The 21,568-nt window shown below is 43.3% G+C and overlaps 2 protein-coding genes across 4 annotated transcripts in view; both read right to left on the bottom strand.

The window, feature by feature from the left end:
* Positions 1-4,005: 4,005 nt before the first annotated feature.
* Positions 4,006-7,347, bottom strand: cdca7a (cell division cycle associated 7a). Its single transcript, XM_035773426.2, has 10 exons — positions 7,185-7,347; positions 6,270-6,413; positions 6,033-6,152; positions 5,693-5,917; positions 5,525-5,599; positions 5,203-5,391; positions 4,907-5,041; positions 4,639-4,788; positions 4,394-4,530; positions 4,006-4,291 (listed from the first exon to the last, which is right to left on the bottom strand). Exons 1-10 carry the CDS (start codon positions 7,203-7,205, stop codon positions 4,261-4,263), a joined length of 1,227 nt encoding a protein of 408 aa, XP_035629319.1. The 5' UTR covers positions 7,206-7,347; the 3' UTR covers positions 4,006-4,260.
* A 2,915-nt stretch (positions 7,348-10,262) lies between these two features.
* The window catches only part of LOC118386047 (mitogen-activated protein kinase kinase kinase 20-like), a 48,430-nt gene continuing 37,124 nt past the window's right edge, over positions 10,263-21,568 (bottom strand). For 2 of the 3 annotated variants that reach the window (XM_052522017.1, XM_035773423.2), the window contains 10 exons: positions 20,452-20,587; positions 15,806-15,850; positions 15,652-15,682; positions 15,399-15,538; positions 15,193-15,255; positions 15,011-15,106; positions 12,776-12,892; positions 12,424-12,498; positions 11,604-11,757; positions 10,263-11,465 (listed from right to left, as the gene is read on the bottom strand). In XM_052522017.1, coding sequence (XP_052377977.1) covers positions 10,750-11,465; positions 11,604-11,757; positions 12,424-12,498; positions 12,776-12,892; positions 15,011-15,106; positions 15,193-15,255; positions 15,399-15,538; positions 15,652-15,682; positions 15,806-15,850; positions 20,452-20,587 — 1,573 coding nt within the window. In that variant the 3' untranslated portion in view covers positions 10,263-10,749. Of the gene's footprint in view, positions 11,466-11,603; positions 11,758-12,423; positions 12,499-12,775; positions 12,893-15,010; positions 15,107-15,192; positions 15,256-15,398; positions 15,539-15,651; positions 15,683-15,805; positions 15,851-17,434; positions 19,351-20,451; positions 20,588-21,568 lie in introns of those variants that run through there. The other variant, XM_035773424.2, reaches the window with a different exon arrangement.

The following is a 21,568-nucleotide window of genomic DNA, read 5'->3' as shown; positions in this document are numbered from 1 at the left end:
ATTTAGGATAGCCGCTCATGTTGGTGCTCGCATGCTAGCAAGCAGGCTAGGGAGTTCTAGGTATCAACAGCCAATGCAGTACGGTCTGGAAGCTATAGTGAGCTTCGATTGGTCAATAGCGTTGCAATATCGCAGAGTATTTACATAAAGTTGCACTTTCCCCAACTTTGGTCCCGCCCTGTTCACGCTCCTATCGCCCGAAAGGTCCCCCGCACCCTTCCCTTCTATTGAAAATGAACGGGGCTCCATTGTTTCATCGCCCCTATCGTGTTATGTGAAAATGCACTGTTAGTCAGTGTATCCATTGCACTGTTGTCTGTGTCTAACGCTGCTGTCCATTTGCCTGTGCTCTGGATTCATGACCAGCAATGAATTGTGTTGCCGGCTCTAGAGGAGAGAGTTAATGAAGTAAAAATTAATGAAGCACATGAGCACCACAAACTCATGGCTGTAAGCTCCTCTTCATATTATATGATCTCAATAAAATCAATCAAATGTACCAGTTCTCACTTAAGGTAAGATTAGATTTACACATTATGGCCCTGCACTTCCCCCACATCATAATTAGCCCCTCCCTCTGCCAGGTCATAGTGGCAGGCTGGACTTCCATTATCGCCCTATTGCTCCTCAAGAATTGAATGGGAACACTGACAATGTCATCACATTCTCTCGGGCCTTTGGCTATAGCCCGTTTGTCTATGTGAAGCCCTCACCAGGATGACAGACCGTGAGGGACAAACACCCCAGACTAGTCATTGTCCTCCTCAGCTCTATTCCATTGTGTATTGAGGGTATAAGCTATAGCAATTCAACGGTTGTCTAAATGAATCAGTATGGAATACACTTTGCTATGGCCGACAACACATGGATTGGCGACACCTCCGTGAAAGTGTTTTCTTTCATTGACTAAAGACAAATGAATCTGTAATTTGTCTGTACTTGCAGGTAAAAATCATTACCACAAACTCAATGGTAAGATGCTTGTTCCTCCACCAACTCTGTGGAAGAGTCACTGAAAGTTGAAGCCGTCTGGAGATGTCAGGCTGTCTACAGAGTTGCCTGCATTAGAGCGCCCCCTTTAGGGAGTGAAGGGAACAATGTATTGGGTCACTTCCATCAGATGAGGTGAATCGATAGAAATCAAACAGTCGAAACCCGGCGATGGTGTGAGAAGCCATGCTATGTCTGTCTAAACTGAAAAAGAAACGAAAAAGCAGGTATGTAGGGTTAAGAATGTGGAGCAATGACATCCAAGGATCATTTGTGTTACATGTGCGATCACAGATAGTGCTGCTAGGGTGACTTTGGTGAGGAGAGGGTCAAAGGTGAGTGTAATATATAGTAATATAGCCTAGCTGTGAGATGGACAACCTTGTCACTCATCAGAAATTCCCTTATAGATGCATCACTTATATCAGACATATCCAAATGGCACTATTCGTGACATTGAACATTTGCTTTAAATGCTCCATGGGTAAACAACAAGTTAGCTTTAAGGAAGCAGAAATAACACAATTGTTTAGCTGCCTGATGTGTTTTTCCCCCTCTGTGAAGAATTGTCTATTTATAATGTCATCTTATCACGCTCCCTTTGAAGGCGGCAGCGAATGCACTTATGCCTTCCTTTGTTAAAGGTGTGTTTGCAATTTCCACCAAGATGGAGCAGGCAGCTTTTTTTTCTTTGATAATTTCCCTGTGACACCTGGACCAAACGTTTTTTTTTCAGCGCACATTCTGGAGCCGGAGGTAAGAAACACATCATAAGCCTCCAGACACCCGGAATCATTCGCCGCTGTGACTCAACAGCAGCAGGTTCTCGCTCCACTTTACAGGACACGGTGGTCCGGGGGGGAGATATTATTTTCTAGAAACTCCCGTCTGCCTGCTAAAGGAATCATAGAAAAGAGTACTGAGGATATCTTTGTCCCCCTTAATGTACTTTTCTGGCTTTATTGCTGTGCTTGTGTGACCCAGGCATTACTGTAGCTCCTAACATAGAACGACATGTCAATCTAGTTATTAGGCACCGAGCTGAAAAGGGGTGTGCATTGCGGAGGCCTGACAGATGTATTCTACATTGTAATTAATCTGTTGATTTTGACCTACAGATCCCATTGCGATAATGCCCCGTGTGTTCCATTTCGTCAGCTGTTCTTCCTCTGACTACACAACAATCACTAGAAACCTACAGGACACTAGGAAATTAACAGCAATTTCGCAACCCTGCAGCCACAATGAAAATATCAATCAATCAAACAACGGAAAAAAGCCCAGCATGCGAACTCATTCTATGTAATCTGAAAAGCTGCGTGATGATTCTCTATAAAGTTACTCCCAGCACCACTGCTCACAGTTCAACCACCGCATATCACTATCGCTATTAATGTAACAAGGTTGTCATCATTACCGCTCTGATTCCTCCAGCCCAAGCAGAACAGGGCATAGTGGGCTGAGGGCCCATCTGTGTGCTGTCTCCAGGTCCAGTGATGTAGTGCTGGGGGCTGGACTGACAGGCCCAGGGAAGGGTTGTGGCTCTGTGTTGCTCAGTGTTGCATGGCACTCAGGGCACTTCAACCCCCATTTCCCTCCTTACAGGTACCCGACAGCCCACCACCGTGCGCTACTCATTTACTGCTACACTGGTTTTCATAATTAGCGCCGCAAGGCCTCATTAAATCCGCTCTAATGAATAAATATTGTATTTCATAGCCTGATTACCAGATCAGCTCAATGCTTGAGCGTCGTAAACAATTATTTCCCTAAATATTCATCACCCCCAAAGTGGATGATCATTGGTATTTAATACCAGTATTTTCAAGTGCATCTTTATTATGCTAATAATAGATTTTGAAAAATGTGTTTCTGGGGGAGAAAAATATTTCTACACACATTTTACACATTTGATGTGATGGAAATTTGTAAGGAATGGAGATGAGGACTTAAGAACAGTGTCACTGTATAATGAAGAGCTTTGTGGAGAATAGTTTAAGAATTAGAGCACTCTGTTCTTTTCTTTGCTCATCTTCAGATAAAAAAGCTACTTTTCTAATATGCCATTCAGACAAAATTGGAAGCTTGATCAGCTTGTGTGAAAAGGTCTCCCAAATGTTTTCTACAGCCTCACTGCATGCCAAAGCCATTTTCTACTGCACACGACAGCACGCAATGGACAACTACAAACTGTTGTGACCAAACATGCATCTTTCTTTAAACCCTGCTGGCCAAGAGGGCAACATTTCCAAAGAGAACAAAGCAGTGCACTCCGAATTAGAGTAGCAACTCTTGTAATAAGAGAAAGTCTCCTAGCAAAAACACGTGTGGACTAATTTCAAAAGGTGTCAGTGTCAATGAGAGCATGTTCACAGGAAATGGTGCAGGTCAAATTAAGTACATTCTCAAAGGGCTTAATAGCAATGAACCACCCAAGATTTACCTCACGGCATTTCCTGTGTAGTACCACACACTGAACAGAAAATACCGGCAATAACCCCATTGCCACTCGAGTGACACCTGAAAACATTACCATTTGCACTGTAAAACATCGTTGGGAAATGAAAGGAGAGAGAAAAAGACCAGAGCAACAAAGAGATAAAACAGGACAAATGATTTACAGGTTTGAGATTCCCATTACAGACTGCTAATTGTTTCCACACCATTAGTGACAGTTATCTAATGAAGGATTTAACCAGGCGCTGTAGTATATCAGTTTCTCTCTGCTCAGGAGGAAATAGCCCTCACCACCTCATGGGTACAATGGTGGACTACTGAGCAGAGTCAAAAGTAGCCACGTGACATTGGGAAGAGAGAACAGCTTAGTTAGCCTGAAATCCAGACCGGTTTGCCGCCAACATTCCACTCCTTGTACTCCGTGTCAGATGCCAAACATTGTGGAATGTTAGCACAAACAGACGAACACTCCCAGGCTAGCTTAGACTTACTAAAATCAGCAAATAAACCTTGAAGTTTAAAGCTAATTTTCTTATACAAAGAAATTGACGACTCAAGTACAATTAACAGAGGACAACCAATTTATACATATAGTTTATATCCAAACTTACAGGTTATAAGTGTGAATGTCACAGGCAAACATCACAGTATAAACATACCAATCACATAATTGACAGTAAAACTGTACACATTTAAAACAATGTAAACATTTTCAGGAGCAATAGAAAAATCTACTGTTTTGCATTATGGAATATAAAAGCCACATCACAACATCGTCAGTCAGGTTCCAAATCCGGTTACATTCTCCACGGTTTACTGGCCCTCTTCCATTTCCTTCTTCAGACTGCAGAGAGACAGACATTTTTCATTCCCAACACAGTAGCAGTCAAAGTACTAATACGACTGCAAGACAAAGGTTTTAGATCATAAGTAGAAAGAGCCTTACCTCTTGAGATAAGAATGGACGTTGTCGTAGCCGTGGTACTTAGCCAGGTAGACCAGAACTCCAGTGGCACAGCGACCCTCTCTGGCTCTACAGAAGCTGCAGTTGCAGATCCCTCTGCACGACGGACACTCCCACTCCTGCAAGAGATCAGGGCAATGTCAACCAAGGCGGCATTCTCTTGACAAAACACTCAAATAATCAGATGGACTGTCTGAGGGCTCGGATAGGAAGAGTGTAGCACTTACAGGATCCAGCAGGGCATCTCGGACCTCCTCTCCGTAGCGGTTACGGAGACACGGGCCACAGAATTGACCCCTCACCCCCACACACTCTGGGTTACGGCAGTTGGTCTTGGTGTCGACCGTTTTCTGCCGGCACTGATGGCAAGTGGACCCCTACAGCAAGAACATTAGAGGGGTGAATTTGGTGAACGTGGCTGTATGAATGTGACTTAACAGAAATCTAACTCTGAAGACAGCCGTTTGAGAACCACTGTAGAGAACGGGAACTTACAGTGGAGCTGTTGTAGACCTTCTCCCGCACGTTGTCTGCGATCAGATCCAGCTCCCTCTGGGAGATGTCCTTCACAGGCCGCACCACATGAGGAAAGGCCTGCACCCCGTTGTAGCTGCGTCGACGGGGCGCTTTCTGTAAACACACATGTATAAACCAAACGGACAATTCCCAGAGTTTGGTATTCACCATTTCTGAAAGGACAGATCAGGAAACGGTGAAAAAAAAATAATGCCGCTTTACTTGACGTTACCAAACCGAACACCGAGGTCAATAAGGGTGTGGGCGTCACTCACCTCCTCGTAGTAGCAGCTCCTGCGCATCAGGCTGAATTTGTCCTCCTCTTCCTCCTCCTCCTCCTCCTCCTCCTCTGATGGGGGGCCGTCCACCAGGGAGCGGGAGCGAGTGTGGGGCCGAGAGGTACGCTCAGGGTTCCTCCTGCGGGGTCCAGGGGCTCCCTGAGACCGGCGAGGAGTGCGAGAGGGCTACAGAAGAAACAAGCACGCATTAACTACAGCCCAAAAATGTAAATCATTGTAGCATATTTCATCACTACTAAAATCTTTCCCGAATACGTGTTTTATAGGACAGCCATATCCTCCATCTAGTCTCACTCACCACATTCATCATGGGCAGGGCCGTTCTTCTAGGGAAGCCAGGTATTTTGTCGAGTTCTGCCATCAGCTTTGCAAGCTAAACAAAATAAACAGAAATAACATAATTAGCACTCAAATGTCCCTCGGCAAGCTACAGCCACAACGACTTATCTGAATGATTGTGTCGTACCATGGCTTTGTTCTCCCTGATGTTAAGCGCTCTCTTGTCCATGAAGTTGTCTCCCTCCCCAGTGGTCTGTTTGGGAGCGACTTTGGGCTGTTTAGGGGGCTCTGCTGCAATACTCTTCTTCTGGCTGGCCCTCCTGGTGGGGAATTTCATGGCCACTTTCAGAGTTTGTGACCGCCGGCCCCTCTTCCGCGGCGTCACCGACTCCTCAGAGTCAGAGTCCACTCTCTGAAGTACACAGTGCATTTGTCTGAGAACACATTCTGAAATGTGTTTTTGTGTGTATAGTAGCCACCATTGCATAGTAACATTAAGCTCGTAATATCAATACAAAAAAACACACCATGGCACTCATTTCACTGCTGAAGGCATTCTCAAACCCACTGAGAGACTCTCCCTCCGAGCTGGCCTCAAACACCTTGGCTCTCTCCGCCACCTTCTTAGCTTCTCTGAAGCTACTTTTCTGTGGAAAGTGAAAGCACAACCTTCAGTTAGCTTCATCAACAAATAACTAATTCAATGAAGTGAATATGGTCAAACACTGATTGTAATCGGGGTGAAATGTGGCTATTTGCCTTACCGTGTTAGCAAAGGCACCGTCAGAGCCAAAGCTGTCACAACTGTCATCTGATGAAGAAGATGATGTCTCCATGGGCACCAGAGATACATTACGGAAACTCCGCAAACCCATCCTGGTGGAGGGAGGCTGGGGGGCCTGCTGACGCTGGAGAGACAAGATGAGCAAGTCAGGAGAAATTGAATGGATCGACTGGAAGCTCAGACCATAGATACGTGAACAATGTGAGTACTAGTAGTTTTAGAAACTGCCTGCACACTGCCGCCCTTCTGGACAAGGAGAGAAGCAGCAATACCTACGGTGATAGAGATGCGACTGCAAGATTCAACAATGGAAGCTAGCATAGTTAAGCCATATCAAGGCTACATTGACACAAATGTATCATTTACAAGGTCATTGAAGCTAGCTAGTTAACGTTAGGTGGCTATACAAAGGAGTGTGATTAGCCAGGTACGATGTACTTACTGTGATGGTGGCCAAAAACGACATTTTAAATGGCAAAACTTTTGCCAGGATAAAATCTAAAAATCTGTGGAGCCAAAACTATGTGGTATAACTACTGTTAGATAGTAGCCACTGAAATTGTTATAACATCCAAACTGGCTAGATTCAATTGACAACTACATGGTAACTAGGTGACGTTAAGCCTTGTGATACTGGATTTGAAGCAAAGCAATGATTGCATTGCAACTCCAATAAGATCTAGGCAAGTCTGTAGCAGCTTTTGCTTAAAGTAACGAAGGTTTACTAAAATGTGAGCAAGAAAATAAGAGCCAAACGTTAAGTTTTCCACAGCAGAATTTTTGCTAGCTACTTAGTATTACATTCTCTGCAGCTATAAAATCAGATAAATAAATTACCCTGTTATTGTTTGATATATTGAGATAAATATATTGTACTCTAAGAAACATTCATTACCTTAGAGCCAGATGGACGCATTTTGTTTTCTATCAAGTTTTCTGCAAAGAAATTCAGTCAAAACTCAAGTACACGTTTCTGCAGTCCTTTTATGAATACAGAGAAACCCCACCAAAATTCGGACTAGCAGATGTTGGCTGAGAAATTTCCCGCGCCAGGAAAGTGTCCTGAAAGGTGTATAAACTTTTGTTTCAAAAGACGGTCTAAAATAAAAATATAATCCACAAATATACGCCACATAACATTTGAAAAAAGTCTTTAGAAAATACTGCTGGTGGACATCTTTATTTTTGTGCACATTTTTTAAAACATTATGTCATATACGGATCCACCAACATCTAACCTTTCAAGTACTAAGCAGTGGCGCGATATCCCAAGGTCCACATTTGCCTAAATGGGCGGGTTTATAGAAAAACTCCCGCGTCCTTTCCATCTGGTGTTGTCGTCGCGTCCATATTTACAGTTTTTCTCAAGTCGCTTTGATGAATTTCTCAGATCAAAATTGCAATTCTTGATACTACTTGTACAAATTCCAAATCATCTAGTCACTTGTGCACATCATTAAAGCAATTTCTTATTCCTTTTGAACAAATTGCAATTGATAATGTACAAGTGTCTGCTTTTTTCCACATTATCAATTGCTCATGTCATGTTGATCAAAATATAGTATATGGTTCTCTGTTGAATAGTCTTACCCCTCAAAACATCTAGGCATTAGTTCCTTGCATAAGCCATTACATGCTAAATTGTTGAACCATTTGTCATAAACTGTCAAGCATAGTTTTACACATTTCTATTAGACCTTTTGTACAAAAACGTGAATTGATGAATCGTGCAGGTGAAATTGACCCTCACTCATGAAGGAATATAAAGTGTTAGTTCAACCAACAATCAACCAGTTGTCTAAATTGCTCAAAGTTGCATCTCATGAAGAATCAATTGGCAAGCATATATAGACAGAGTTGCAATTTTCCAATAATGGATGGACCAGGAAACGAACAGGGTCAACAGCCAAGAGGAGGGAGAAGAGGAGCAAGGATGCGTGGTGGAAGGCAAAACAGAGGAAGAGGCAGAAGAGGACATAGGGGCCACTATTGTAGACCATGTTGTCAATCATGGCCTTACAATGGCTGAGACGGGTCGAAGGGTGCAGCCGAATATTGGAAGATCAACCGTGTCCTCAATAGTTCAAACGTTTCGAAGAGAGAACAGGTATGTCCACCAATGTACAGTGCACTGTTACTGTATATAAGCAGTATACTGTATACTTCCTACAATGCTTCATATTACAGTAGTCCACTTGTATTTCACAGCATACAGAAATATACTCTATACAGATACATACTGCACCTTACATGCACCCACCTGTATGTTTTACAGTAAAATGTGTGTTCGCATAGTTTTTGTCTATGTGAAAGTATGCGATGCATCACGGCATTTCCCCACATAGGACTGACTGCAAGATTACCTCAAACCGGTGGCAGAGGACAACTTTTCACACCTCAACAGGCTATTTGCACCATGGTCCGAGTAAACAATGCCATGAGACTCAGGGAAATACAAAGGACCATTATAGAAGACAACGATGTCTTTGAAAACATCCATACGGTTAGCATCTCAACCATCGACAGGGTGTGCATAGAAACCAGATGAGTATGAAACAGCTGTACCGTGTACCATTCCAAAGGAATGAGGACAGAGTTAAGGAGCTACGGTACCAGTATGTACAGGTAAAACATATATCTATGTAACTACTTTACAGCAACATTTTATAGTGATACATAGTACAGTAAGCATAAACTGCACACATGTCCATTGCTGTGGAAGGAACATGCAATATATGTACATTTTATGTCACTCTTCCTTACCAAAACAAATTCAACTGTGTGTTCTGGGATATAGCGTATAATGGAGTTGGAATCAAGTGAACCCTCTCACAACTTTTTATACATGGATGAGGCTGGCTTCAACCTGACCAAATGCAGAAGGCGGGGTCGGAATATCATCGGTCACAGAGCTACTGTGGATTTGCCAGGCCAACGGGGAGGCAATATCACCATGTGTGCTGCTATTTCGGAGCATGGTGTCCTAACCCATATCCACCTTATAGGGCGATACAACACCCAGCATCTACTCAACTTTTTAGAGACTCTCTACAGGGCTCTCATCCCTGATGATGAGAGGGGTCTGTTTAGAGAGGATTTGCCAAAGTATGTGGTCATTTGTGATAATGTGAGTTTCCATCGATCAAACATCATCAAGGCAATGGTTTGTGACCCACCCGAGGATGCTCATAGAATTCCTCCCACCTTATTCACCATTCCTTAATCCAATTGAGTAGTTATTTTCAGCATGGAGGTGGAAGGTGTACGATCGTCAGCCACATACACAGATGACCCTGCTGGCTGCAATGGATGCAGCATGTGAGGACATCACAGTAGATGCCTGCAGAGGATGGATAAGGCATTCCAAAAGATTCTTTCGACGTCTCATTGGAAGGGAAATATCCGGTGTGATGTGGATGAGAATATGTGGGCCGACAGACAGGAACGTCTGGATGTGTAGAGAGCACAACAGTGCTGCGGGCAAAGTTGTGCCTTAGGGGTGATTTCCTGTGTTTCTTTCTAATTTAGTTGTTTTTCCTTTGTGCCCCATGGGTTGTCCCGTCTCTTTCAATCAATAACCCACATACAGTAATATGTAAATAGTACTGTTGAAATGGATATATGCCATAGAAGTGCAGCCTTGTGCATTTTCAATAAAGTAACTGTCATCCAAACTGTAGCCTAAGTTTACATCAGGTAATACTGTCAAAGTACACAGTTACATTGACAACATGCCTAAACATTTTGACGCCCTTGTTCGTGAACAATGACTCAATCAATGACTTATCATTCTGATGACACTGACATGATCATTGGCATGAATATTTACTTTTGAGAGATGTACTATGGAGTTTTAGTGACTGACTCGCTTTAGAAACATATCCATTGTATATTGCAGTTTGTACAAATTGTTCTGAGAAATGCACTTGTTATTTTGCACATGTTAGGGATGATGTGAAAAATGCACCAAAGCGACTTGAGAAAAACTGTAATGAAATAATACTTTGAACTTTCATATAATGTTTCTTTTTTTTTACCCAACATATAGTTATAGACTATTTTTTTAAAAATCTATTCCATTTATGAATCCATAAGTAGATTAACTTTTTTTTATTATAGTAAAATAATTATCTAGCTATACAGTATATCTCATATATAAAAAGATTAGAACAATGTAGGCTATACAATTTACAATAGGCTTATGTACAATAGTTCACAATATACAACTACAAATTATATGTAGATGCTAAATCCCAAAAATATTTTAGTGTGTACAATACATTTCAGAAATCTGCCCTAAAAGACTGAATTGGGTGCATTCCCTAAAACACAATTCTCCCTAGCTCAAATAACATAGAAAGATCCCCCCCCAGAGAGAAAACGTGTATATATAGAAGTTGTGTGAAGGTTAATGTTCAAAGGAAACCTGATGTCCAGTCTGTTAAGAGATGTTAACACTTTCAAACAGCAAATGATTCTCCGCTTCGTCCACCACGGCCACCTCTACACCCTCTCCTCTGTCTTCCTCTGGCCTGTTTATTGTCCTGTCGAGGTAACCTTTTTTGGCGCTCCACTTTGATCCATCCCCCCTCACTGACTTTAGCTCCCTCTTGCTCTGTACTGAGGTTTTCCACCACCGCCGATATGCCCGGTATCACTCTGGCTCGGTTCTGACCTGCTGCACTGTAATTATTGGTCCGGGGCCTCCCCATTTGCTGTGAGGTTCTGCTTGACTTATTCTGTGTGAAGTTGCCCCTTGTATGGGACCACGTGTCTCTGTTGTGGCCCCTTGTTGCACTCAATGAGTTGTCAATGTAGCTTCTGTGGTAACCTTGCACTTCCCCGGCACTGAGCAGGCGTTCACGCTCCAAGGGACTCTCGGAGGTGGTGCTGGAGGGGCTGCTGCCCTTTGACCCCAGGTAGAGGGGGGAGAGCATGGCGGACAGGCCTGCGGTAGGGGACGAGCTGCGGGAGCACCAGGGAGAGAGGGGGCTGTTGGGAGACCTCCGCACTGCTGCAGCGTAGGAAGAGGCTTGATCTCCATATGCAGACAGGAACTGAGACAGGGTGCGGGTTTCTGAGCCTCCGGTGGGGGTCTGGGCACCATGCTGCTGTGCTGCTGACTGGCTCTTCAGCTGCCTCTGTCTCAGGTTGTACAACCATCTGGGATCCACATCTGGAAGCAGAAAGAACATCCACTGGTAGGGTTGGCTACATAGATGAGTGCATACATTTTGTGCATTCTGTATTTAAGACAGCTCTAAATGGATCATTTGTCAATAAAATCTGCATCCAAAACACCATAAAAAGTGACCTTTTGAGTTTGATCTGCTTCTGGGGTTTCCTTCAATGTTTAACTGAGCTGTTTCTATCAGCAGCTCCACAGTCTTGATCTCATCTCGTCCACCGGTGGGGTTCCACCTCACTGCATGGCTATGTCTCGTACACCTGGGTGATCTCACATCATTCTAGTATAGGGACACAATAATCACTGTAGGGGATTTTAAACATTGAACACATCAAGCTACATGTCAAATTTAATTTTCAATGTATTACATTTTTAAAGGCACACCACACAGTACAGATGAAGCCATGACAAAATGTGTAGAATTGCAGAAATGTTGTTTAAAAATTAGAAAATGTTCTCTCAGCCTCATGGCAAATGTGTAGGATAGCATGAGATTAGCTTTAAAGCTGCACATTTTTTCTCTCTGCCCCATGGCAAAATGTGTAGAATTGCAGGAAATTAGCTTTAAAACATCAAACTTTTCTCTCAACCTCATTGCAAAATGTGTAAAATAGCATGAGAGAAGCTATAAAAATGTTTATTGAATATTAAAACATACAATCTACCTGCAGTGAAGCCACTCAACATTTACATTACATTCAGTCATGTAACAGACTCCCATCCAGAGTGACCCACAGGAGCAACCAGGGTCAACGTCGACAGGTCTCACAACGGTGACCCGAACCAGCGACCTATCGGCCACTGTCCCAAGCTCCCAACCACCAGGCCACCAACCCTCCAAGATCCCCCCACAGTTCCCAGAGAGTTCCCTCTCCCCCTTTTGTGGAGCCCCTGGAGGTAGGTGCCCTTGGGCCCTGCTCCTATAGCAGTGTTTGAGCTGACTCACCTCATAATTTACAATGCAGTCAACAACCTCATTCTCCCATAGTCCAACTACCCATTTGTCCATCACAAATGGAGGCTGCAAGGAAATAGTTTGATGTTGGTTATTATTCGTCATACATGTTAGCTACTTCAGTACGGCCTCTTCAACACGACAATGACATTCATGTAAGGAATAATTCAACTCATCTGAAGATACAGAAAGGGATTTTTAACGCCATAACATTTAGCAAAAAGGTACACTCTTTCAACGATCCTAAAAAAAACTTCAACAAATAAATGGAATGAACAAGGGACTATTTTTAAGTCCTGATGCTCTTTCAGTGCATGGCCTGGAGTAATACTTATGATCACACCTTGGTCATCTTCAGGACATCCACATCCTGTCTGTTGGCATTAAAGGTCACATCCTTGATGTACGTTATTGCAACTTCATCTCCGTCAAGTTCAATGTACATTTTCCATTTGCAGTCCTAAAAATGACAGATTGTAGGTCTTAAAAAAACATGAAATAACTGCTGTCAGTTGAGAACCTAACTGCATTTTTTCCTAAACCAACAGCACAGCCTAGAGGTAGTTCCTTGGAATTGAACATTTCCGGGAAATGTAAACATGAATTTCTATGAATAAATCATCATCAAACGGGACAGAAGCACAAGTTATGTTGTGCATTTAGATTTGAATCCTGCTTTCGCCTAGTATCCACTGTGAGTTGCCTTCAATTGAGACAAATGTATCATTTTGTTTGGCGATTGATTGCTTTCCCCACACTCTTTTCGATGTGCTCTCAGAATCACAGAAAGGACAGCATGTCTCTTGAATGATCATAGCATGAAGGATGACATAAGTGGTAAATGAGAATGTGAACAACCCATCAATCTTTGCAGAGACATTTGTTTTACTTCAGGGGTAAATATAAGTTGCTATGGTGGATAGCTTGTATTATTTCCTGTAGGAGATATGACTTGCAGTACCTTAACACCTGGTGCTATTGTTGGTGAAATACACATTTGAGTAATGCTAATGTTATTCCAGTTAGATGAAAATAAACTCGGTATTTCGATCACTGTTGCACAAGGCACATAAGGGATCAAATCCTCACCAGGCAATACAAATCGGAACAAACCCCATACTCCTGCCGAAAATTGCATGCTGACAAAGCAGTAATGATTCTGCCATCCCCAAAAGCCAGCCATGAAGCCACAGGTCACTGCTTAACCACACACGGTTCACGGTGTGGGCCAATCTATTTTGTGGGGATCACAGAAGAAGACATCAAAGAAGGGCCACTAACACACTCATCTGAGGAGTCTCAGCCCACTCCTACACTGTCCCCAGGGGCTGGGCCTGGGGCTCAAAGGGGGAGCTAGCGTGAGGAAGGCTCGGGTTCCGAGACACACCAGGCAGCGGCCCCTTGTCGGCCCCGGCCAGTCGCACCAGGGCCCCCAGGTCCACTTGTTGGTCTAATCACTCCAGCAGAAACAATGTCTGGTAATGATGCCCAAGACCGGAGTGCGTCTGGTCTAATGGCAACTCATACATAATTCAGCACCTTTCTCTTGGCTGCGCGGTGATATCCTCATTAGTGGGGGACCCTCAGTGGTTGTCAGATGGTGGCCGCACAATCGCAGGCCCTCGTTTTGTCTTTGAGAAGTGCAGCTGCTTCCATGACACCGCCAGCAAAGAGGGGCGGGAAAGAAACGCAGTGCGGGTTTGTTTTATTTAGTGCAAAAACCTTCCAGTTTGTAAAAACAAGGCTGACATGGAACCTGACACCAGGCAGGGGGAAAATAATTAGCTCTCATTTTCTCAGCCTCCTGTTTCCTTCTCCCTGCTGTGTTTTCTACACACTAAACCACCACATGTCAGAAGAAATGGGAGGCAATTAGCAGGCTCGTTTCAGCCCCGCCGAACGCACTGAAAGGGGACTATTTATGATGGGACAATGAACAGCTGAAAGATTAAATAACATTTGCCTTTCTAAAAAGAAAACGACTTCTGACTAAATTGGCTGTTTTTGATTAAATTCAAACAGCAAGTGGAGAAGCAGCCTTTCTCCACCGTTGGAGACTCTAACAAAGGACGGTGAGCAAGTGGGGGTGGATGGGATGCATGGCTTTAGAAGAAATATTTATTCATCTGTTTCTCTTGCAAGGTTATGTCTTGAAGGCAAAGCATGCTCAGTGTAACAGTGGTCAGTGTTTGATTGAGTTTGATGGGGACCATAATATGCATCTTTACCTAAGAGAAATAGCATCTTGAAGGAATATTTCCATCTTGACATACCAGTTTTAAATCGTATCTGACAACACCAGTTGTAGCGGTATTGTTAGAGAGGGGTAAAGATAAAGATTTTGTTTGGGTGCCAGGCAGGTATTAACCCTGACAGAATTTAAAAGAGTAAGATTGATTTTTTTTAAATACCGCTTGTTAGCTATTCCTATATGCATTTGAACCAGACCAGAGCTGAGACTAAAGTTGACAAAATATTTTACAAAATGACTGTATTTGGATGAAAACGCATACCGATTCCCTCCAAGACATCTTGGTTATTTGTCATAGAATATTTTCAGTGTCCATTGAAAACCTACCGAGTGACCTGTTCCCGCTTTCCAGTGGTACCCAAACACCAGCTCTAGATGAACAATCTTCCTCCTCTCCTCCTCCTCCTCCTCTGCACACTCATCCTGTGGAACAGAGATTTTCAGGAAAGCATATAGCAACAGTAAACAATGCCAACCATTATATAACAAAGAGAAAGGACACGCAGTACCTTCATTAGTGGAGGGAAGTGGAAGAGCCCAATGTAGTCATTGGTTAGCTTCTCAATTTCCCTCTGTTGGAGAAAGCAAGTTCGACATAGTCTTATACATAGGTCTTAAACATTTGACCACATAGCTCAATTTAAATAATTATACAATTTGGACACCTTGTTAAATGACTGGCTAGTTCACGTTAGTTTGAAAGGTAGAATGGTACCTTGAGGTGCATGATGTGACCTTTGGACTTGACCCCCAGGTCTCGCATGTCCGTTTCCGTGAGCAGCAGCAGCCTCTTGCCTGTAATGTGGTTCTCCTTAAACAGGTCACCATACAGCTGCATGCCACTTGCCCCCTCCCCTGAGAACATGGAAAACAAATGCAAATGAAAGCGCAAAGACATACACGCCAAAATGACGGGTTCATTCATTTGACCATACCTACAGTACGAGAAATCTAGAAGGTGAACATACCCGCCCCAAATATCTGCTGTATCCAAAAGTACTGCGGGGATGGAATTGGAAAAGCATTCGTATTAAAATTGGGCCGTTCATCCGGAGCCATGGTGGTTGCTTAATGGCTAATTAGACAAAGGGAAGTGGTCGATTGACATTTGTTGATACTGACCACATGTTCCTCTGTCCAGGAATGAATATGAAGGTTGGAAAGGAGCTGCGTGGGAAAAAAGAGAGAGAACTGAAATAGTACCAGGGAATACTGCTCCAGTGGTCATATCATACAGATGTGTACCACTCAAAGAAAGACGTGTGCTGCCTATTCTTGATGTTTGGAGTCTAACACAAATCTTGAGTTTAGCATTCATGTGTGCAAGTACAAAATCAGTACATTTACATACAGCATATGTGACAAAATACAAAATGCCTCATTCCAAGTCAAGTTTACCCTGCATTACAACAATGCTTTTTGTAGCTATTGTGGTCTGCAATCAAGATGATTGCGTCCTAATGGTCTAACTCTAACCAAAATGTGTCCAATGTCCATCTGACTGCTCTTTCATGATGCATTTCAATGATAAATCATTTACTGTTCATTCAGTGTAATTGAGCAGAAAGTAGCCAGCTAAAATAAAGATTTCATCATGATGATCATGAGGCTGCAATGTGGGGATAAAAGCAATGCACCGGGGGATAGATGACAAAATGAATGACTAATCTGAGCATTCAATATTTGCTTCCCACGGCATCTGATAACAGCCCAGAGACTCTGAGCTGAATGGCAATCTCAACAGATCACATTAAAAACGGGCCATTTCAGAATCAGCGCCATACATTTCTTTGCAGCCTCCTAAACTCCCTCACCCCCAGCTGCCTTTTCCGTCTACTCCAGTGGTATGGTTCGGAAGTAAACACATTCAAAAACCCTCCCTTGCCCTACTGCCAAAGTTCCATTACAGATATTGCCTAATTAAAGTGACATAATATCACATTTCGAGCAGCCATATTGTATTTCACAAATGACTTGCATCGTTTATTAAAATCCAAAGCATATTGTTGACAAAGGGAAACAGATCTTAATTGATGAGAGGAGGGGAAAGGGGGGGGGGGGTCAGCAGAAATTGCTCAGCCATTGGAATTCCTTTGACAGGGAAGAAGAGTTCAGTAGTTCACACCACTCTGCCCCCATGTGGAATGGGAGTATACTGTAGCAAGTTGATTATCCTATAGAGGTGGACAAGCGTTGGAAACCTATTGGCTAGTATGCCAGTGGCTACACCACAAACTCAAATCCAATACGATTTTCAATCCCCGCAGGGGCAATTAAGCAGGCATTGTCAGCAAGTGTAACATATACAATGCAAATGGGTGTGCTGCACCAAGTACGAGTGGTGCCCTGTACTTCTTCTTAATTAGCTAATGATAGAAATTCTGCCATTGATTATATGTGTATTTGAATCCTTGAGGACTACAGTGAACATGGGTCTGATGCAAATCCATTAATATAATACGAGGATGATTTCAGGTTTTACATAAATATTTTCACTCTTATTTTTTTGGTCCACTTTTGGAATTTTGTGGTTGACAAACCTTTTGATTTGTAACATTATTGTGACATTATTGGATTCGTTGTTCGATTTTGGCCACTCTTGTGTCAGCGAAATGTCACGTCATCGTCAAAAGCTTCGCCTCCTCAATGCAACTTGCTCACATGGCTCTTTCCTACTTCGAGGTAAACAAAACTGGGAAAACCAAGAGGAAATTTGAGAAAACAGGAAGAGTGAAGAACCAAAGCAGGAAGTTCAATGTTTAATGAGAAAATGTTTATTGAGAAACAAGGAACAGTAGACAAATTTTGCAGCAAAATAGGTTCACATCAAAAAGTGGCCGGTCTGATAGAGTTATGGCACGCCATTAAAGAGACACTATTCGACTAATCCAAGTGATTTGACTAATCCAAGGAATTTGACCTAATCCAAGGAATTTGACTAATCCAAGGAATTTGACTAATCCAAGGTGATGTAGTTTGCATAGATCATATTGCAACTCTGGGCATTAGATGTCTAGAAAATACCTTACAAAGTGGTTGACTTTCACACAAGCTAGTGTATCGGTTGGTTATAGCCTGTTAATGGATGATGTTTCAGTCTAGGTTTAATAACTACACAACAGTATATCAAAAACATACATCAACTAAGTAGAAAGAAGTCCAAGCTCTTGGGAGTCAAACAGAAAGATCCTTCATATTGGCTATGTTTAGAAGAGAAGAGCTCCTAGCATAATTTACAGGGCATTTAGTGATGACGCTCGTTAGGTGAGCTTTAATAGGCTCACTTTTGGGGGTTGTTAAACACACGTTGGCCTGTGGTCAAAACCGTTGGTGCAGATGCAAACATATTGAGCTGGTAGATCACCTTTAGCTTAGAGAAGCCCTCTAAAACAGTATTTCACATCCTCTCTCCAATGAAATACTTTATTTTTTATTTTTTACTCCACATATCATTTGATTTAACGAAATGATTCCAGCACACGGCAGCGCTTTTGCCACTAAATTAAGTGACTGAAGGTCGTATACAGTTGCCCTTGTCTGTGAGAACTTAGTCCTTCCTGTCAAGGTGTTGAAGTCTAAGGTCTACGGCACACCTCACAAACATCTTGATGATATGCATCTGTAACGTGCTTCTTTCAACCAGCACATGAACCAAGACTTTACTGGGGCCCCACATAGATAGACACAGACACCTACAGTGCACTTTACACCACTAAGCCATAGTATGTGGGCCTGAAATCCAAAGATTCCTGACAGTGTACCTCTGTACACTCTCTGAAAAAGGCACGGGAAGTCCGTAGTTGAACAGTGCTATCAGGAAACTTCCTCTCTCTCTCTCTCTCTCTCTCTCCTGCTGACACCAGTCTGGGTCAGCTGAGGGAAACATGTTCTTTCTCATCCTGGTGAGACACTTAATCACAGCAACTACGCTCCACCACATACAGAACAAAATTGGCCACTCTTAATGTCAGCAAAATGTCACTTCATCATAAAAGCTTTGCCTCCTCCTTGCAACTTGCTCACATGGCTCTTTCTTCACAGCATGGCACTATACATCCAGTACATTAGGCATAAATGACACCCGTAAGGGCCATGTAGGCGAAAGGCTTCTAATACATTATGTTCATACAGCGTTTAAAAAAAAAAATGGATGTAAAAGAAAATGGATCGCTACAAAAACTATTAGTAATGAATTATCTAATGTGGCTTGTGTCCATAACACCAGTGACGTGAGAAGGAATATGCATGGGAGCTTGCCGCAAGATCACAGTTTTGACACAGGTCAAAAGGATTGATTGACAGACGCTACTGAGTGGCCCATACATAGCTGGACCAATCAGTTCGCTCTAATCACTGTCGTCTGACCAGTTGAAGTCTGACATCCCCAAGGCCGTGTTGATTTTGCGGCCCTCTCTGACACTGCTGGACTTGGAAGAGTTCTGCTTGGCCTGCATGTTGACCTGCATGCCAGAGTGCAGGACGGGGCCGCCCATGTCCAAGGCAAACATGTCCCCAAAGCCCTTCATCATGGCCTGCAGACTCATCCCCTCCACCTCCCCGTTACTGGAGGATGTGATCTGACACGTCATCTCCGAACTGTTCGACTCCTCCGTCTTAGACTCATAGAACGACTCAGCGCTAATCTGAGCCGCCACGGGTAGGAACAGCTGAGAGGGAAAGATGGAGGAGGATAGGAAGGGAAGAAGAGGGAGGAAAAGAGGACGGGAAAGAAAAGGAGGGAGGGAAATTAGACCGCATACACCAAGAGGAATGATGAAATGTGAAATCTTTTTTTACCCAATATAAAAGGTGATTGTCAAAAACTAGAAGAGTAGAGTTCAGAGATACAGTCAATTGGGTTATCAGAGAAGGTTGGACTGAAATTATTAAGATTAAGGGAGAAAACAAAGAATAAAGAGAGCTAGACAGCATGGCTCTCTCTCCGGATGACGGTGCTGGTTCTCAGACAATACAGTGCGTGCATCAATTTCAACTCATGTCAAATTGATACCCAGGCAAATCACTGTTTAGACAATACCAATGCATGGCTGTAGCAGGCAATTTACACAGCCCAACGGACAAAACAAAGAATCTAGCATAGAACGTATTAGTGATGTGGGACGTTTGGAAACCAAATCTAACCAATAAAACCAACTAGAAAGGTCATATGCTGGTTAGATGTGTTAAATCAAATTCAATCAAATCAGGTAAAAGCAACTACATAAACATGTGGCCAAGCTCTAGCGAGGTGTCGTTTTGGAAGCAGCACAAGGAAAGGGCAGTACAGGCACAGACACACAAGGAAAGGGCAGTACAGGCACAGACACACAAGCAGCAAAGACACCCATTTCACCCCATGTCAGCGTGACACCATTGGCATGACCAGCGTTGCAATTACGCTGGCCTCTAATTATCACTGATCGCCAATAGGAGCTCAGTGACAGTCACGCACAGAGTAGCACGATGAGCTAATACCTCGACTCAACTCAAACGCCCATCAGCGAGACTCAGTGAACCAGAGCCTTAGATTTCCCCTCCATTCCATTGCATTTCACTCTGTTCCCCTTCATTCCAGTCAGTCTGAAGCAACGTGAATTCTTTGCTTCTCCTTGTGACAATGTGGACAGGACGTGGACCGTGACACATTCTGAAGGTGGCCAACACGGGGGAAGGTGGAGCTAAGCTGGGGTGCTGTTCATGTTCAGTGACTCGACACAGTGTGTGGCGGTTGTGGTTGTGCAGTGGGTATAGGCTACTGAGGAACTTACCGGGGTGTTGGACTGCTCAATGAGCTTGCGCTCCCACATCTTCAGGCGACGTTCTCTCTCCTTCAGTTCCTGCTCTTTGCTGCTCAGATCCCGCTCCAACTTCTTCAGTCTCTCCAGTGTGGCCTCAATCTCACAGCTACAGTACAGACAGCATAGAGATGTGTTTAGAATCAAGGATCATCCACCTCATCACATCCAACTCTGCAACTTACAATACCGGTGTCAAACCATTGACTTGAGACACTTGTGCTAAACTCCTTGACATCAATGCATTATACACAAAGGTTTGGAGTTATGAATGTATTTCTCAAGTTTGAATTCTGCCATTTTAGCGATAGCCCCACGGCCTCAGACGGTAGAGGAACACTTACAGTCCACGGTCTTTGCTAATGGGGTTCAGCCACTGAGAGTGGTCTGGTCTGCTTTGCCCAGCAGGTGGGGCTGTGTGGCGTACCACGGGTAGCCATGCTGTCAGGGGCCAACACAATCTGCTCCCACAGAAACTATTTATAAACAGGCAATGTCAGGCATGTGAAGCAGACAGAAACTCCCGCCCGTCCCTGCACCCTCCCACTCCTCCTGTCCCTCCTCCCGTCTCTACCTCAAAGACTTTCCACTCATGCTCGAAACTTTCCTCGTAATTGATTCTCTTGCTTGTCGCTTTCCTGACCAACACTCTTGGCATTTCTCGTCCTCCTACCCTGCTCTTCCCTTATGGAAAAACCCCAGGAATTTCACATGCAATAGAATGAGATCTCATGTGATCACACGTGATCTTATGTGAATGTAATGTAATAACATGTGACAACATGTAAAACCAACATGGGATAACAAACTACGCATGTCAAAACATGATCTCGTGAAATAAATGTGACACCATGAAACTACAACTTTTATTACACGTGAAAGTCCAAATTCCAAATGTTACGATTTTCTGTTTACACCTGAATCACTATGATAACTATAATCGTTTTTCTTGAGTGTATTTTTAACAACGCTGAGATTTACTCTGAAGTCCAAAGTGTAGGAATACAGGTGAAATCAGCCATTGACACAGATATGGTGGTGTAGCAGGAAGATTGGAATGCTGGGAACCAAGAGGTTGTGGGGGCATGTT

Source organism: Oncorhynchus keta, chromosome 7 (genome assembly GCF_023373465.1).
Source record: "Oncorhynchus keta strain PuntledgeMale-10-30-2019 chromosome 7, Oket_V2, whole genome shotgun sequence".
Taxonomy (NCBI): Eukaryota; Metazoa; Chordata; class Actinopteri; order Salmoniformes; family Salmonidae; genus Oncorhynchus; species Oncorhynchus keta.
The sequence above is the reverse complement of the archived record's forward strand: the minus strand, read 5'-3'. Positions and strand labels throughout refer to the sequence as shown.